The sequence below is a fragment of the Alosa sapidissima genome, chromosome 24 (assembly GCF_018492685.1).
Source record: "Alosa sapidissima isolate fAloSap1 chromosome 24, fAloSap1.pri, whole genome shotgun sequence".
NCBI lineage: Eukaryota > Metazoa > Chordata > Actinopteri > Clupeiformes > Clupeidae > Alosa > Alosa sapidissima.
The window spans coordinates 29,473,614-29,493,852 of NC_055980.1; the positions used below are offsets into that span (position 1 = coordinate 29,473,614).

At 43.1% G+C, this 20,239-nt stretch overlaps 1 protein-coding gene across 5 annotated transcripts in view; it reads right to left on the bottom strand.

The window, feature by feature from the left end:
* Positions 1-15,741, bottom strand: part of LOC121699564 — a 54,297-nt gene extending 38,556 nt beyond the window's left edge. For 2 of the 5 annotated variants that reach the window (XR_006026977.1, XM_042081822.1), the window contains exons 1-4: positions 15,409-15,730; positions 780-884; positions 652-694; positions 265-305 (exon numbers count right to left, since the gene is read on the bottom strand). Coding sequence is in view for 3 of the 5 variants with exons in the window: in XM_042081822.1 (XP_041937756.1) it covers positions 265-305; positions 652-694; positions 780-882 (187 nt within the window). In the remaining 2 variants the exon portion in view is untranslated. Of the gene's footprint in view, positions 1-264; positions 306-651; positions 695-779; positions 885-15,408 lie in introns of all 5 variants that reach the window. The other 3 variants (XR_006026978.1, XM_042081824.1, XM_042081823.1) reach the window with 3 other exon arrangements.
* Between the last annotated feature and the right edge of the window lie 4,498 nt (positions 15,742-20,239).

A 20,239-nucleotide genomic window follows, 5' to 3' on the forward strand; every position in this document is an offset into this window, starting at 1 on the left:
CCCCCCCCCCAGAATATTTTTTATTTGTCTGATGTGATTTCCTGTATTCTGGCGCATTTTGGGGATGGCCAATACTAAATTCAATCAGATTCATAGCCTACATCCTAAATTGTTGATATTGAGGCAATGATTCCATGCAAAGGCTTGGGCTTCAGGGCCCCCTGACCCCTTGGGCCTGGGCCCGGTAGGCTCGTGCAGTAATCCATCCCTGGTGAGTGTGTGTGTGTGTGAGTGAGTGTGAGTGTGTGTGAGTGTCACACTTACATGCTTCTGTCCCTGATCTTGTCACCATGAAACTGCCACTCCTGTGAGACACACAAAACACACACACTTTTCACACACAACACACACACACACAACACACACACTTATCACACACACACTTATCCATGGATGAGAGTGGGAGAGAGAGAAAGGGAAGGAGGAGAGGGAGGAGGAGAGAGAGAGGAGGAGTGAGGAGGAGAGAGATAGGGAGTGAGGAGGAGAGAGAGAGGGAGTGAGGAGAGAGAGAGAGGAAGGGAAAGAGAACAGAGAGAAAGGTAGAGAGAGAGAAAGGGAGGAGGAGAGAGAGTGAGGGAGGAAGAGATAAAGGGAGGGAAAGAGAACAGAGAGAAAGGTAGAGAGAGAGAGAAGAGGAGGGTGAGCTCGTACGGCTGTGTGTAGTCATCGTTGTCATGGTTTTCAGTGATGATGCCTGTGGAGGGAGAAGAGATAAACCCATCTTTGAGATCTCATTGGTCAGTTCATATTCTCTGCACTGTGATTGGTCAGATACTCACTGTGGGAGGAGGAAGATCTCATGCAGTTCAAACAGAGGCTGGTCAGCAGAATGATGGACAGGAGCACAGTAGTTCCGCCCACCAATAGGCCCAGCACCTCCATACCTACACACACACACACAAACACACACATGCACACACACACACACACATATGCACACACACACACAAACACACACACACGCACGCACGCACGCACGCACGCACGCACGCACACACGCACACAAACACGCACGCACGCACACACAAACACACACACACACACACACACACAGTTTTACACGTGATGATGCCAAAGTACAGGCTACAGGGCACACACACACGCACACGCACGCACGCACGCACGCACGCACAGCTCTTCAATGCTTCACTAAAGGGAAGAGGAGAGACAGTTTTTCTCAGTCGAATTGAAATTCTCAAAACTACCTGTTCAATCTTCACATCATTGTGTCACTTATGCACATCAAAAAAGCAGTTTCTGATTTCTTTGAACAACATGCAAATGATTATGTACAATTCTCTGCTGTTTCCTACATTATCAATTGCTTATGTCACATTGATCAAAATGTATTATAATGGGTCTCTGTTGAATAGTCTCACAACATTTAAGCATTAGTTCATAGCATAAGTCTTTACATGCAAAATGGTTGAACAAGTTGTCATAATATGTCGTTGTGATGTGGATGAGAATTTGTGGCCCAACAGACAGGAACGTCAGGAGGTGCAGGAAGACTGCACAGGAACGTCAGGAGGTGCAGGAAGACTGCACAGGAACGTCAGGAGGTGCAGGAGGTGTAGCAAGACTGCACAGGAACGTCAGGAGGTGCAGGAAGACTGCACAGGAACGTCAGGAGGTGCAGGAAGACTGCACAGGAACGTCAGGAGGTGCAGGAAGACTGCACTGTGTAGGCACCTACAGCAGTGTGTACAGTTTCCCTGAGGAGATTGTCCTGAGTTCACATTTATACTTTTGTTTTTTTTTTCTTTGTGCTGTGCAGTGCTGTCTTTTCCTTTCTGTATCGCAATGACATGGTCTGGCAACAAATGACAGTACAAACAGTAAAAGCGTAAATGTGAATCTTGTCCAGTCTCTTGCAGTCAAACTCCCACATACACTAAGGTGTAACCTACAATTTACAATCATTGTCATCAAAACTGTAGCCATAGTTTACATCAGAACATCCCTCCAGAGTGTTATATTGACTAAGCAAGTTGACTGTCCTATCTGTACTTGCAGGTAATCCATGGTGTTTTGCTATTTGTACGAATTGTTTTGAGAAATGCTTACTGTTTTGCAAATGTAGAGGATAATTCGAGAAATGTAGCAAAGCGACTGAGAAAAGCTGTGACTTACCTAGTGGCTGCCCAATGCCCAACTTACCCAGTGGCTACCCAATGCCCAACTTGCCCAGTGGCTGCCCACCACTGTCTACATTATGCTCTTTTATATTTAATATTTATATCACCATGTCCACATTATGCTCTTTAATATTTAATATTTATATCACCATGTCCACATTATGCTCTTTAATATTTAATATTTATATCACCATGTCCACATTATGCTCTTTAATATTTAATATTTATATCACCATGTCCACATTATGCTCTTTAATATTTAATATTTATATCACCATGTCCATTTTATGCTCTTATAATGTTCCATATTGCATATATGCTGGTCGCTAGACTCTAACCTCTAGCACTGTTGCACTTATTTGCACTAGTCACCATGACACACACACTCCTCACACACTGCACCATGACACACACACTGGTAGAGCTCCATGACACACACACTCCTCACACACTGCACCATGACACACACACTCCTCACACACTGCACCATGACACACACACTCCTCACACACTGCACCATGACACACACACTCCTCACACACTGCACCATGACACACACACTGGTAGAGCTCCATGACACACACTCTATAGAGCGCCATGACACACACTCTCCTCATACACTACATACAGTGGGGAGAATAAGTATTTGAACCCATGCTAAAGTTGACTAAAAAGAGGAATATAAAATAATCTGTTAGAAATTGATCTTAATGCCTTAATTAAAAATTGTTTTATTAAAAATCCAACCCGAACACCAATTTTAGTGAATGAAGAATGTATCGTAAATAAATAGAGATTTGCATGGTGTGTTTTTTTTTTTTTTTTGTTAAGTCTATTAGCTGGTTTGATGTCCATTGAGTTCAATGCCAATCGAACCAGCTAATAGGCTAACTGAAAAATACACCATGCAAATCTCTAGGTATGGTGAAGGGTATGTGGTGATGTGGGGATATTTTAATTCCAAAGGCCAAGGTACCTTTATCAGGATGCATAGTATCCTGGATCCATATTTTCTTAAAGGTTGGATTTTTACTCATTTTTTAAATTTAGGCATTAAGATCAATTTCTAACAGATTATTTTATATTCCTCTTTTTAGTCAACTTTAGCATGGGTTCAAATACTTATTCTCCCCACTGTACCTCACACAATACATACTGCACCATGACACACACTCTCCTCACACACTGCACCATGACACACACTCTCCTCACACACTGCACCATGACACACACTCTCCTCACATACTGCACCATGACACACACTCTCCTCACACACTGCACCATGACACACACTCTCACATACTGCACCATGACACACACTCTCCTCAGACACTGCACCATGACACACACTCTCCTCACACACTGCACCATGACACACACTCTCCTCACATACTGCACCATGACACACACTCTCCTCACACACTGATTTCCAGGGTCAGTGCCTCGTGCTTATACGGCCCTCAGTACATTCATGTGGAGTTTTGACTGAGTCTCTTTTACTGTCCATATTACTGATGTGGATTTGTTATCTTATCATCCTGTTTATGTTCTACCTCATCACACACACACACACACACACACACACACACACACACACACACACACACACTCATCTGGTGGAAACTGAAACTGAACATAGTGGCTTTCATGTTTGAGTGTATGTGTGTGTGTTGAAGAGTGCTGTTGTGTTTGATGATGGTGATGTGTGTGTGTGTGTGTGTGTACGTGGGAGGGTTGGTTTACTGTTTACTGGTTGGCATGATGGAGACTATTGAGATGTCTGTGTGTGTGTTTGAGGGAGAGGGAGAGGTGTGTGTGAGAGAGAGAGAGAGTGGGGGGGTGAAAGAGAGAGAGAGAGAGACGGAGAGAGAGAGGGGGGGTGAAGAAGAGAGAGAGAGAGAGAGAGAGATGCAAATGTGTGTGTGGGAGAGTGCTGTTGTGTTTGATGATGGTGATGTGTGTGTGTGTGTGGGAGAGGGGGCAAGGCAGTGAAGGGCACTGAGCTTGTGAGGGGGGGGGGGGGTTGATTCTAAAGGTTGTGGTTCTAAACGAGGTAAGACTCCAACAGCCAATCATAAATCTGCCCTGTGAATTCAACCAATCAGATTATTGAGTGGAGCCAATGTGAGGCCACATCTTCACTGTGTGTGTGTGTGTGTGTGTGTGTGTGTGTGTGTGTTGGGAAGGATACTTTCAAAATGTATTCCGTTACAGAATACAGAATATATGCCCACAAATGTAATTTGTAACATATTCCGTTACATTACTCAATCTGAGTAACATATTCTGAATACTTGGATTACTTCCGCATTGAATTGCATTTTATAAGTGTAGGAATGCGGCCATCAAATCCTGCTTACTAAACAGGCATATTCTGGTGTGTTCTGTTCCAAACGGCTGAAGTGTTAGGCCCACATAGGAGAATGTAAAGTCAACCAAGCTACCTGATACAACTATAAAATAGCAAGGTGACCAGTACAACTATAGAAATAGCAAGATGACCAGTACAACTATAAAATAGCAAGGTGACCAGTACAACTATAAAATAGCAAGGTGACCAGTACAACTATAGAAATAGCAAGATGACCAGTACAACTATAAAATAGCAAGGTGACCAGTAAAACTATAGCAGGCACGCTGGCGGGGTTTGGATTTAAACATGGAAACAATGTCATCATAGATTGCTTTCAGGAGCTTCTGGGAATGCATGGAGTTGCCTTAATTTATTTAGAGAGTGAATAAACTTATGAAACAGACAAGTATCGTTGATTTCAACAATGTAACTGTATTCTAAATACCAACTTTTTAACTTGTAACTGTATCGGAATACAGTTACTCATAATTTGTATTCTGAATACGTAACGCCAGTACATGTATTATGTTACTCCCCAACACTGTGTGCGTGTGTGTGTGTGTGTGTGTGTGTGTAGAATGTAATTGAAAGGCTGCCAGCAAAGAGAACGCAGTAAGCAAAGTGTTAAATGTTAAATGTGCTGCTAATGTGTGTGTGTGTGTATGTGTGTAGATAGATAGATAGATAAGATAGATAGATACTTTATTGATCCCCAGGGGAAATTCAAGGTCTGAGCAGCATACAGACAACACAAACACATTCTTTAACAGCAACTCAACTAACACAACTAAGTTAACACAACTAAGCAATAAGGACAGTAGAAGATAAAGAATATGCTAAATATACTAAAATACAAATTATACTAACTAACACTTAATCTAAATCAATTCTAAAAACAGTATCCACATAGTGGTGATTAATCAATCAGAGGCGCTTGCAATGACTGAGGCAGGGACTGAACCTGTGATTCTCTGTGCATAGTAAGGTATGGTAAGGTGCTCTAAGGTGCTCTGTGTGAATGAGTGTCATGGTGGTAGTGCAATGGTGATAGTGGCCATGGTGATGGTGCAAATGAGTAAGTCCAACAGTGCAAGAATAAAGTCTATATATCTATATATCTATATATTTAACTATTTAAGAAAAGGTATAAGTGTGGCCACAGTTCGGCTGTGGCATGGAGGGGGGGGGGTTATACATATGTGCTAATGTGCTAATATAGCACGAAAACAGTGAGGCATAAAGACAGTGGTAAAAGTGGCTAGTGGATAGACAGTATCCAAACATGGAGGGGGTGAAGAGGCAGACAGACTATGCAGAGAAGTCTATTTCTCCTCTTCCCTTAAGTGAAGCATTGAACAGTTCAATGGCCCTGGGGACAAATGACTTTCTCAGTCTGTCCGTTGTGCAAGGCAGTGAGCGAAGTCTCCAGCTGATCAGGCTCTTCTGCTTAACAATAGTGCTGTGGAGTGGGTGACAGTCATTGTCCAAGATGTTGATCAGTTTGTTCAGGGTCCTTTTGTCAGATAGTGAAGTGATACACTCCAGTTCAGCTCCCACTACAGAGCCAGCTTTCCTTACCAGCCTGTCAATTCGCCCCACATCCTTCTTCCTTGTGCTTCCTCCCCAACACACTACTGCATAGAAGAGGACGCTGGCAACAACAGACTGGTAGAACATCCTGAGGAGCTTGCTGCACACATTGAAGGACCAAACCCTTCTCAGTAAGTACAGCCTGCTCTGCCCTTTCTTATAGAGTGCATCGGTGTTGGCTGACCAGTCCAGTTTATTGTCCAGGTGGAGAGCCAGATACTTGTAGGTGCTAACCACCTCCACATTGACCCCATCAATGTGGACTGGTAGCAGAGTGGGCTTAGACCTGCGGAAATCCACCACCATCTCCTTGGTCTTTGAAGTGTTGAGTTGAAGATGATTGAGTTTGCACCATTGCACAAAGTCCTCCACCAGGCTCCTGTACTCCCCCTACTGCCCGTTCCTGATACACCCCACAATTGCAGTATCATCAGAAAACTTCTGCATGTGGCATGACTCGGTGTTGTAGCGTGTATGTATGTGTTGTAGCGTGTATGTGTGTGTGTGTGTGTATGTATGTGTGTGTGTGTGTGTGTGTGTCAGGGTTTTCATTGTCTGGTAATTACTGGACATTGGCTGGAAAAAAAAGGAAATGTCTGACAAAATTAAATCTCTCCGGTCAAATTGTCCGATTGAAATTGGCTAATAATCCCGTCCCCTAACGCAATCTGAATGTGAGAATAAGCCTTAAAATGTAAGCCTATATTAAAGCAATACGTCCTTTGGCTATGTTTTTAAATGTACAGGTTCTACCATTTGAAAGCTATTAAACAACACGCATAGCCTATGCTGCATTTCAAATAGGAAACATTTCAAATAGGAAGCGCACGCTTAAAACGTCCATGTTAAACAACGAACAAATGAGTGAGGCGGTTCAAACATGGCCAGGCCCAGGCAGACTAGCCTTAAAAGTTTTTTCAGAGGCCAGACGCGATGGATGATGATAAATTGGTAACGTCTGAAGCCTCAGATGTCCGGTCAACTCCACCACCACCAGATAAAAAACAGAAGTGTCGGGCGTATCTGTCGGAATCATGACGTTGGAAGTGGAGTTGCAGGGGGTGCGGCCGCTCCAAGACACTGCCAAAGCATACAGTAGGCCTATGCGTTCTCTGTCTATGATCTGCAGGGTTAGGGCCTCCTCGACGAGGAGATTGCTGGTCCGCGGATCATTTCCGGCACAATTAAACGGTAGTCTATCATTGAACCGCGGACCGAAAGAAAAAGAAACTAAACATTTCCCAGAATAGGAAACATTTCTTAATGTATTGTTATCAAATAAAGAGGCATAGCATTAGGGGGTAGTGGTGTGAGCGCTCATTCTTGTGTGTGCGCCTATGTGCAAGTTAAACAGTGGAACCACTGGAGATAACGTGGGTAGCAGCAAACAACGTAGCCTTTTTAAAACAATGAACAAAGCGGACTCTTGCTGTCCATGAAAACATAGATACTGGCTAGATCTTGTTAGGCATGTTTACGTAAGTTAGGCTAATGAACATGTTGCATTCTATTCAGCCTGATTATGTCATTCTTTAAGCTACATAGCCTGTCTCCAGTTTTCCTCAACTTGACTAATTAAGAAGTGATAATAGGATATTTGACCGGCATATCATCAAAATGTCCGGAAAACTAAACCTCTGCCGGTCACTTTGACTGGCACCATTTTTTTCTAGCAGAAACTCTGGTGTGAGTATGTGTGTGTGTGTATGTGTGTGTGTGTGTACAGTGGGCAGTGCTTCGACTTGGCCAGTTTCACTCGCGGTCCGCGCATGGGATCACGCGGTATCACGCAACTTTAATTTGTATTTTTCCAGTGAGACGCTGCAACAACCCAAACAACCGGTAGATGGCTCAAGTGAGCAGGGTGTCTCGTAAAAAGAAATGGAGCCTGGAAAACCCTACACAGACTTCACTACAGACTTTAGCAGACTGGTTTAGAAATAATGTAATAGCCAGAAATATGCCTGCCCTGCCCTAATAAAGAAATATTTGGTTAACTGCGAGTGAATCCCGTTTACAGCCGTAGAAGAAACGCAGGACAAATTAAACATTCTGGTTTTCTCCCAGTGCAACGATGATAGACAGACATCATTTGGACAAAATATAGAGCATATTAACCTCCGTTGCTCAGCCAAATGCCTTCCTGTTACGTCCTGTTATCACGGAGTTACAGGCGATAAACGATTTTTGATGGTCACAAGTTTACTTCATTAGCGGTTTATTTTTTTTTTGATTATTAAAGAGTGTTTTTCATTTAAAGGTTTGACTTCGTGCTTATTCAGTAGAGCATTTAGTGCTCTCCCCAATCCTAGACGTTCACATTGCATGTTTGTTTGTAATGGGTGCAACCGCGAGATAGGCTATGTGTTTAACGGCAATGAGTTGTTAACAGACATGAACCAAGACATATAGCCCAGCAGCAATCTAGGGACTGTTCGTTATTTTGAGTGCTTCAGTTGCAAGTTGCATGACCCTGTCTTGCCTGCTAGAAATTGTTCAATGACCCTCCGACAGAATTGTTAAAAAAGACATGACCCTCCCCTGCCAATTGTCGCTGTCTTCCGCCCGCGCCACAGCCACACACTGTGATAAGGTTCTTAAATCAATCTTTCCCGTGAGCTTGCATGCTACCAGTCCTTCCTTTTCAAATGTGTTGCGCCTGTTTGCACAATTTCACAAATAATCATATGTGATTAATAGTATGATAAATAATCCCTGTGCACGGGGACCGAAACAATGCATGCCAACTTTTTCCGTGTTTATCACGTATTTTAACTTTCCCCGCTGTCTTGCCGTTTTAATGTTTTCCCGTAGAATATCCCATATTTTAATACTCTCATAACAGCCCTGCCATCGGGCCTGTCTCTGTGTTGCCCTGTTGCTACCCCTTGCCCTTCCAACGAAACAGATGTCTTCAAATCATCGTTTTCCTTGCTTGAAGGCGAATTTAGAGTGATGTTAACCTATTTAAGTTTAACGGCGCGATTGCCGTGAGAGCACGAGTCATTGGCGCTTGCATGTTCGGCCTTATGTCTACGTGCGCACCTGAGGCTACTCAGCTGCAAGAGAAATAATTTCCCCTGTTTGTATGTTCACTGCAAGTTGGCCTACCATAACTTACCAACTCTGCACTGTAGACCCTAACTGGCTATTTATATGTTTCTGTGAAATAAGCAAATGTATTTGTTCAACTTTATGAAGCAGAATTACGCATAGGCTACTTGGAACATAATACATTTAACAAAGGACAGAAATATGTTGCTAGTGACAAAATATTAACTTTCAGTGTTTTACGATGTCTTTGTCATGGGGAAGTGTTTTTCCCCATGCATTTATTCTAGGTTACTATACTAATATATATATATATATATATATATATATATATATATATATATATAATATATAATAATATTCAAAATGTTGAAAACTATTTCGGCATAGCCTACAAAGCGGTTTAATTAAATGGAATGTTAGTTGTAAACAAACGGGCTACTTGGTGAGGCTTGGCCTCACAGATGCGCTCGTGCCTTAGATGGCAGGAAAAATCTTCACGATAGGCCTATTAACTAACCACCCGATTCACGTTGGCTGGGGGGAAGGGGGGCCATCAGACAATTGTGGCCAGTTAATCCGGCCCTGCCTCCAACAAATCACACTTTCCCACCTCTTACAGCTTAAAAGAAGTCAAGAGGACTCCTTACTCACAGACCTATTCACAAACCTGCGGCATTTTGCCGTGTTTTGAAATCATGCAGCTACAGCAGCTTCCAATCGTAAGGAAGCAATTTTGCATTGTAGGCATAACTAACATGCAATAACGCCGCCAACAACAACCAAAACTAGGCTAATCATTGTCAACATGTAAATTAAATGTAACATTATTGTGAATCAAATTAAAATGTTCTCTTTTGCAAACGTAGGCATAGTAACAGAATAATTTAATAATGTTACAAAGATACTACATCAATCCGTATGTTTCATTGGGCTACTAGGCTGTTTTGCCTTGATTCATTTAGGCTAGGCCTTTTTATTCAGGGCCGTATTGGCGCTGAATAAACATTTTATTCAGCTCCTAACTGGCGAATTTAGGAGCAACTCCTAAAAATAATGGGCGTTTCACTCCTAACTTTAGGACTCCTAATTTATTCACAAAAAGTAATTCACGAAGCATTTTAGACCTAAAAGTAGCACCTAAGTCTGGGACAGCTTAAGTCGAGAGGACTCCTAACTCACTAAGACCTATTCATAAACAGCTTTTTTGTGGCATTTTTTTTTACGTTGCGATGTTTTGAAATGCGTAGCCTATGTGCAACAGGAGCTTCCAATCGCGAGGGAACAATTTTGCATTCATAAAAGGGATGCTATAACGCCATCAACAACAACCAAAACTACTCATTGTTAACATATAAATGAAATGTAACGTTTCATTGTGAATCAAATTAAAATGTTCTCCTCTTTGCAAACGTAGCCTAGGCATATGGTGACAGATTAATTTAATAATGTTGCAAAGGTAGGCTACTGCATCAATCCATAGGCCTATGTTTCATTAGGCTACTAGGCTATTTGTTTTGCCTTACTCTTTATTCATTTAGGCTAGGCCTTTTTATTCAGTTATTAATCATCTTCTGTCCTTCACATTACTTGTGTAGCGCACGCATTCTCCGACCTGTCACCTGTCAGTCATCATCGGAAGAGAGGTGTTTGGAATTCCCGCGTTACAATCGTCAGCCAATCAAGGTGGTCACTTTAGTCAAGCTCGTGCATGAGTAATGACGTCATCCATAGCCACGAAGACTCACTCCTAGTTTAGGAGTTGTCTAAAAGGCTTTGTGAATAACTTTTAAGAGAAAACTCCAAGCTAAAATCTTTAAGTGCGATTTAGAAGTAGTAGGTCCTAGTAGTAAGATAAAAGCCTTTGTGAATAGCCTACGGCCCCAGTTATTCATCATCTTCCGTCCTTGTGTAGCGCACGCATTCTGAGACCTGTCACCTGTCACTCCTCATCGTAAGGGAGGTGTTTGGAATCATGCCCGCGTTACAATCATCAGCCAATCAAGGTGGTCACGCTTGCCCATTTACCCAAATGAATGGTTGAATATTACTGATGATCATTGTTATTTAAGAACATGCAGTGTGCGTAGGGTACCAAAAACATCTTGCTCGTAAAAAAGCATCATAACGCACATTCTGGCGGGTCTGTTATTTACTGTAGGCTGCGCAAACCACAGGCCTTTATTTTGGGCATTCATTCATTCATTCAACCTTTATTTATTCCCGGAGGGTCATTGAGGGAAGCCCTCATTTTCAATGAAGCCGAGATTACAGAAGCGAAGCAAAGCGCTCCACAAACAAGACAACATTCGAGGCCTTCTGTTGAAGAATTTTATATAAAGTCTGCGCTAACAGTAATCCTCCTGCCCCTGATAGGCCTACCACAGCTGTGGATAGTGTGGAATGTTCAAGTAATAACACAATCCAATGTGTGTCTCAATTGTCCCCCGCTGACCACCTCACACATTTCTCTAGATTTTGCAACGAACTTACATGACACAATGCCATAAAATATGCCAGTTTTAGGACACAGAATAATGTTTGTAATGATACCAGGTAGGCCTACGTTTAACAGGAACAAGTGTAATGAGCTATTCATTGTCGAAGGTGCATGGTGAAGTGAAATTCTTACTTTGGAAAACAAACATTTGCCGATATCATCGCCGATCATCAGAATATTGCAACAGATTCTGTGTTCTGGACTGCAGGTAACTTGTTAAGCCAGTGGTTCTCAAAGTTTTATTTCATTCCCCACTTTGATCAAGGGGCATGACTGATGATAGTGGAGATAACGTGTTATCCCGAGGCTTTTGCAAGTCAGCATCTTCGACGGTAGTCTATTAAAAATTTTCGTTTTTTTAAAAAGTTTTCGATGTCCCAAACGATGATTTTGTTGTATTTGTTTATTGTACAGAAAAATAAAAATGACATGTCAAGCAGTCAATTGACTACATTGCAGTCAAGAAGTAGGGCAAATTAAGACACTGTTTTGATTTGCGTAGTTGCGTTACCCCCAAAACTGACAATAACATAGACAGCAAATTAAGATATTTTTTCGTTTTGTGGAGCGGCACCGGTAGGCTATCAAAAGCAGATTTTGATTTTCGCTACCACCGTGTAGTCAAGCCTTAAGCCATACCCAAGTAGCCTTAATCGAGGTAATGTTTAATTACGATTTATTTTGTTATTGAATTCGTAGGCTGGGATTCCTCTCGGTAACAATTACGTTTAAAGGTAGCCTAGCCTCCTGCTTTTTTAGAAGGGGCGGCAGTCAGGCTACTGACAGAGCGATGTACAGTGGCAGAGCGACGCACAGTGGCTGAAAGTGGTACTAAAGCTTCACGCAGCTTCACGCCTCGTAATGCGCGACTGAAGTGGCCATTTGAAAGCGATGCCCACTGTATGTGTGTGTGTGTGTGTGTGTGTGTGTGTGTGTATATGTGTGTGTGTGTGTGGTTAAATGTGCTGCTCATGGAGAACTACACCGCTGAGTTCTTGTTGTTTCTTCTTAAAGGGTCCTAAAGGGTTCCAAAGGGTTCTAAAGGGTTCTAAAGGGTCCCTCCGACAATAGTCACATGATATGAGACTGACCAATCAGGGAAGGAAACAGAAAGAGAACGTGTGCATCATCACGTTCTCCCATTTACATCATCATCTTGAATTTCCCCTGGGGATCAATAAAGTATCTATCTATCTATCTTTTCAAACGTTTGTGGAATTGACTGTCCATATTAAAATGTAAAACCATCATTTTCAAACTAAAATGGGGTTTCCAAATCATTCCATTTCAGGAGCTAGAAAATGCCGGCATTGTGAAATGGACTGGACTGGACAATCATACTGAACAAAAACACAGTGAAGTTCAGAATAACACACACACACACACACACACACACACTCACTGAACAAAAACACAGTGAACTTCAGACTAACTGGACTTCAGCACACGCGGTCATCTGGTCAGCAGACAGTCCAACTAGCCCCATCCTCTCCTCCTCACCCTCAGTTACGTGTGTGTGTGTGAGTGTGAGTGTGAGTGTGAGTGTGAGTGTGTGTGTGTGTGTGTGTGTGTGTGTGTGTGTGTGTGTGTGAGTGTGTATGAGTGTGAGTGTGAGTGTGAGTGCGTGCGTGTGAGTGCGTGCGTGTGTGTGTGCGCGTGCGTGTGTGTGCGTCAGCCCAAGATCTCTCTACTGCATGACAAACGGGCTTGTTGTGTCTCAGGCAGGACCACAGCAGGGCTCCACCTCTTCAATGTGTGAGTGTGTGTGTGTGTGTGTGTGTGTGTGTATGTGTGAGTGTGAGTGTGAGTGTGAGTGTGTGTGTGTGTGTGTATATGAGGCAACACCTAAACCTACTTCTGATGGATGTGAGAACTGTGTGTGTGTGTGTGTGTGTGTGTGTGAGGATCATGGGGGTGATGTGTGTGTGTGTGTGTGTGTGTGTGTGTGTGAGAGAGAGAGAGTATGTGTGTGTCTGTGTGAGAGTATGTGTGTGTGTATGTGTGTGTGTGTGTGTGATCAGCTGGCTACTGTTACATCTACTTAAAACATCTTTGAGTACCCTGATAAGTAAGTATAAGTATATATATACTCTTTTGATCCCGTGAGGGAAATTTGGTCTCTGCATTTATCCCAATCCGTGAATTAGTGAAACACACTCAGCACGCAGTGAACACACAGTGAGGTGAAGCACACTAATCCCGGTGCAGTGAGCTGCCTGCAACAACAGCAGCACTCGGGGAGCAGTGAGGGGTTAGGTGCCTTGCTCAAGGGCACTTCAGCCGAGCCTACTGGTCGGGGTTAGAACCGGCAACCCTCCGGTTACAGGTCCGAAGCGCTAACCAGTAGGCCACGGCCAAATGTATTTCTTTTTATTAGTAATATTATCCCCAGAAATCTGCAACCTGAGCTTCATCTTGGATTCCACCCATTCCAGTCACATATCAAACACCAAATCTGCCTTCGACCACCTCAGAAACACACACACATACTCACACACACACACTCACACTACAATATGTCCAGAACTCAGCCAGCTGCCAGGGTGTTAACACACACAAAACCCTGGCAGCAGCACATACACACATACACTCACACACACACACACACATACACACACACACACACACACACACACACAGACCCCTCCAGTCAACCAGCCCTCTGCCATTGGTTGTCACGTGACGCGGATTTGCTGAACGGTTATATACATTTAAGACCTTATTATTATTATTATTAGTGGTGGACATAAGAGATGTGTGTGAGTGTGAGTGAGAGAGAGAGAGAGAGAGGCTACTGGGCTCTCTTGTGAGAGAGAGAGAGTGTGTATGTACAGTATGTGTGAGTGTGTGTGTGTGTGTGTGTGTGTGTGTGAGTGTGAGAGAGAGAGAGAGAGAGAGAGAGTGAGAGAGAGTGTGTATGTACAGTATGTGTGATCTCTTGTCAATCAGAGAACTAACAGGCACCAGACAGATGACGTTTGTGCTAAATCACTTATGGACAGTGTGTGTGTGTGTGTGTGTGTGTAAGGGTTGGCCTGATGGGGTGTGAACTAAATACACACTCTCAGCTTTGCTTTTCTCTCTGAGCTGCGCTTAGTGTGAGTGTGTGTGTGTGTGTGTGTGTGTGCGTGTGTGTGTGTGCGTGTGTGTGTTTAGGTGAGAGAGAGAGAGAGGTAAGTGTGTGTGTGTGAGAGAGAGAGATGGTGTGCATGTATGTAAGTGCGCGTGAGTGTGTGTGTGTGTTTAGGTGAGAGAGAGAGGTAAATGTGTGTGTTTAAGTGAGAGAGAGAGAGGGTGTGCATGTATGTAAGTGTGTGTGTGTGTGTGTGCATGTAAGTGTGCGTGTGCGCGTGTGTGTGTGTGTGTGTGTGTGTATGTAAGTGTGTGTGTGTGTGTGCATGTAAGTGTGTGTGTGTGTGTGTGTGTGTGTGATGGTACTTGAGTGTCTGTGGCTGAACTCCTCGCTCTTTGCCAGGAAACGGATTTCCTGTATTTGCAGCTCAGAAATGCACAGAAACACACACACACACACACTCAACACAGACACACACTCACACACTCCAGGCCAGCAGCTGTCTACCTGCCCACTCCGAGCATGGCGGCCATTTTGTGAGCAGTTTTAGCACCTCAGAAGAAAGATGAAGATGTGATGTGTGTGTATTGACATGTTCTCTCTCACTCACACACACACACACACACACGTGTACACTAACACAGACATATGTGCTGACTAAGACATGCTCGCGCACACACACACACACATTCCATTAACTCACCTGTATGCTTGTGAAGTCCAGACAGACGCACACTTCTTGGTCAGAAGTTGTCCTCTCTCACACACACACACACCTTTCTTCCTCTCTCTCTCTCACACACAGCGTTCTCTCTCACACACGGCCGATGCTAGAGAACTCAGGGTTCCACCATGCTCTGCTCCTGTGTTCCGCCACAGCCCACGTTCTCTCCGGTTCCGTTAAACCCGCTCCGCTCTCAGTCACCTGGCCTGTCTGAGCACCAGCAGGTGTGTGTGTGTGTGTGTCCTATAGCAGCAGTGTTTTAGTGTGTGTGTTGTGTGAGTTCCACTCAGCTCAGCAGTGTGTGTTCTGAGCCATCGCCACCTGTGGACCCCTCGCTACAGTCCCGCTGTCTCCTGATTGGCTGTTCATGGGCTCACACTGGGCCCTGATTGGCTGTCCTCTCCCCCCTCTGCCTGCTCATTGGCTGCCTCAGCCATGGTTGTGTGGTCTGATTGGCTGCACCTCTCTGTGCTCTGTCCCTCACACACATCACTGCATCCTTTCATCACCACACCTCTCCATCTCTCTCTCTCTCTCTCTCCATCTCTCTCTCCATCTCTCTCTCAAAGATGGACCTCTTCTTGGAGCAGCTCTTCCCCTAACACAAACAAACACACAAACACACACACACACACACACACTCACAGCAACATGTCCAAGCCACACACCGTGCACTTCCTCCACCCCAGAGGCACACACACCGTTGCTTCATTGTCATTGACACTGTGCTTGATCTTTCCATCTCTCTCTCTCTCTCTCTCTCCCCATCTCTCTCTCTCTCTCTCTCTCTCCCTCTCTCTCTCCATCTCTCTCTCCATCTCTTCCTATTCTTCGTTACTGTTTTTATATAAATGAAATGATTATTAAAGCGCTATATAAATAAAACATATTAAAGTGACTATTTTCCAACACTGTTTCTACTAAAAGCATGTAACAAACACCTGAGTGCACCCATCTCACACACACACCCATCTTACTCACACACACGCACCCATCTCACTCTCACACATCTCACTCACACACACACACACACACCCACCCATCTCTCTCACACACACACACCTGAGAGTGCACACACAACACACTCTCTCTGTTTCTCTCTCTCTCTCTCACACACACACACCTAACACACTCGGTGACAGATACACATACAGTACACACACACACACACACACACATATACATACTGAAACTCTGCCCCACACAAACAGCAATATTCTCTGACTCACACACACACGGCTGTTTGAGCATCTTCCTCTGTCACAGACAAACAGGAAACCACACCAACGGAAGGAGTGGGGGAGAGAGAGAGAAGAGGAGAGAGAGAGAGGAGGAGAGAGAGAGATAGAGAGAAGAGGAGGAGAGAGAGAGAAGGGGAGAGAGAGGAGAGAGAGAGAGAGACAAACCAAACTGTTCATGCCTAGCTGGACATTATATTATGACCTGCCATAAAACAAGAGAAAAGTTGTAACTTTCATGTATGTGGCACATGTAAATACTGTTTGATATTAGGTATTGCTATTTACCTCAAATTGATTTATGTAGATGTATCTACAAGTGTAGGCATATAATGTGTTTAAAATAATAAATTTTTTTATTTCTATTTTTTCCTACAGTATAGCACTATAGCTGAAGCTATTACTGTCCTTTTAATACCATTTACCCTTTCATTATTATATATATATATATATATATATATATATTTATTTTAACTTTCCTTTCATTATTTAATTTTATCTCTATACCAATACTTAGGTAAAGTTGATTATTAAAATGTTATACTTGTAGCTTTGGCAACAGTGACTTTACTCATTCATGCCAATAAAGCACCATTTGATTTGAGAGAGAGAGAGAGAGAGAGAGAGAGAGAGAGAGAGAGAGAGAGAGAGAGCAAGAGTGATGAGGTAGGCGGTTAGGTTCTCTCTTCACATTGTGTCACTTTTTCCAATCTGCTCATAAACCAAACAGATGAAACATAGTGTGTGTGTGTGAGTGTGTGTGTGTGAGTATGTGTGTGTGTGAGTATGTGTGTGTTTATTGGCCCTGGGCCAGATGAAACATAGTGGGGGACATAACATTGTGTGTGTGTGTGTGTGTGAGCATGTGTGTGTTTATTGGCCCTGGGCCAGATGAAACATAGTGGAGGACATAAGTATTGAACACGCCAACACTGTGTGTGTGTGTGTGTGTGTGTGTGAGTATGTGTGTGTGTGAGAGTATGTGTGTGTGTGAGCATAGACATAATATACATAGACGCCGCATTGGCTGCCAACAAGAAATGCGGCCGCCATCTTGGACCGGTCATACTCCTCGTTGCGTTGCAGCAGAAGACACAAGATGACAGCACTGTGCAGCATGTTCCTTCTCAAATCGGCGGACCATACTCGGGGGATTTACTTTTCACAAGTAAGATTTAACATAACCGTACTATTGGTTGTATTTTGTGAATAGAATATTACCAGAGAACTGAGAAGGAGCAATCTTTGATATTACTGTATGAAAATCGTAGCCATCTAGCTAGGCTATGTTTACTCGGTGTTCACCCGGCTATGAACTGAGACTTGATAAGTCACATTCCATAACACTGACTTAGATTACAACTGACACAAGAAGGCTATTGTAGAAATAAATCATACTAGATATTTATTATTTTGTATCTCTCCAGAACAACTGCCTTGTTCAAGAAGACTGTGAATGAACTGAACTCCTCACACCCCTGGAACTGAGGAAGGTGCAGCTCTTCATTGCAGTACTGCAGGGTATCTGCTACACTGTGACTGAATGTTTGATTTATGAGCTCCACCTTCATCACCTGCATTCGCCACTCTGTGTCCCATTTTCCCATCGTCTGGTTGACTCAGTCCTCTTTTATGGAGTTTACCCAGTTTACTATGCCATCTTATTTGCCCACCTGCTGTCTGAAGCACTTTTGTTCTCAGCCAAAGTGTACCCAAGCAATTTTAGCAAGGTGGGAACATACAAAATGACATGCACCAGTTGTCGAAATCATAGAACCAACTGCATGACGGTAACTCTGTCTCACTGAGCCTGTGAAGACACTCCCTGATTATTTACTGATTGCAATGAACGGGTTGATCTTAGCAGTTTCTAAAATGTTTCTTAATTCCTTTTTATTTAATCTCTTCATTGGGGCTGGAACCTTTCTGTGAACTGTAAATAACAGATGCTGTTGATGAACCCATTGACACTGTACAAGTGACAAGTCACCTTTTTGTCTTGAATTGATGAACTGTTACACTTACTATGCCAAACCAATGTCTGTTTTTTAAGGATCAGAAACAAACCTACAAACTTGCACTTTACAATATTTATGGAACTTGTCTAACAAATGCTGTTGATATTGAACCCAGTTACTCCATTTCCTTTATGCCACACCAATGTCTGTTCATCACTTTATTTTTGATGGCACTGAACTGAAAATGTTAATGGATTTTTTTCTGTAAATTTAACTCATTAAAACTTGTATCAAACCAGTTTTTGTCTATGCTGTCAAACGTGGATTAGTTATGTTCCCAGTTTTTATATTGGATGTCATCACTTTATAATATATCATATATCAGAATATTCTATTACTGTTAAGCCCACTATGAATATACACACAACCATGTTTCCTGTATCATACAGCTTTTCTACTGGGAGGTTTACAACTTATTCTGAGTCAATTTACCCAAGTTTGTCACTAAACCACATAGGCCTACTTGGAATACCCCTCAGATGTCTGAATGGCACTGATCTCACTTAAATGTTTATGGAACCTTTCTGTGGACTGTGAATAATGCTGTTGATGGAACTTTTCTGTCAACTGTGAACTATATTTAACTCATTAAACTTGTATCAAACTAGTTTTGTCTATGCTGTCAAACATGGATTATGTTCTCAGTTTTGATATCGGACGTCAGGTCACTTTATCATATATCAGAATATTCTATTACTGTTAAACCCACTATGAATATTAAAATACGCTAAATCATGTGTCCTGTATCATAGCTACATGTATGACCTTTGCAGCAAAAAAAAACGTGTGAGAATCTGTTCGGTATTCAGTGAGATATGATTAATTAAGTGCGCTGACAGCTCATCTCACCGGCCAAACAGATTACACTGAGTGGAGTGGATGACCGGTCCAAGATGGCGGCTCCAAATCTCGTCAGTGCTAGTAAGGAGTAGCGGTCGATGCGGCGTCTATGTATATTATGTCTATGTGTGTGAGTATGTGTGTGTGTTTATTGGCCCTGGGCCAGATGAAACATAGTGGGGGAAATAAGTATTGAACACGTCAACATTGTGTGTGTGTGTGTGTGTGTGTGTGAGTATGTGTGTGTGTTTATTGGCCCTGGGCCAGATGAAACATAGTGGGGGACATAAGTATTGAACACGTCAACATTGTGTTCAGTATGTGTACTTCCAATGAAGCTATTTGCATGACATTTTGTAAAATGTGTGTCCAGAGCTCTAAAGTGTGTGTGTGTGTGTGTGTGTGTCCAGGGCTGTAAAGTGTGTGTGTGTGTGTGTGTGTGTCCAGGGCTGTAAAGTGTGTGTGTGTGTGTGTGTCCAGGGCTGTAAAGTGTGTGTGTGTGTGTCCAGGGCTGTAAAGTGTGTGTGTGTGTGTGTGTGTGTCCAGGGCTGTAAAGTGTGTGTGTGTGTGTGTGTCCAGGGCTGTAAAGTGTGTGTGTGTGTGTGTGTGTCCAGGGCTGTAAAGTGTGTGTGTGTGTGTGTCCAGGGCTGTAAAGTGTGTGTGTGTGTGTGTGTGTCCAGGGCTGTAAAGTGTGTGTGTGTGTGTGTGTGTCCA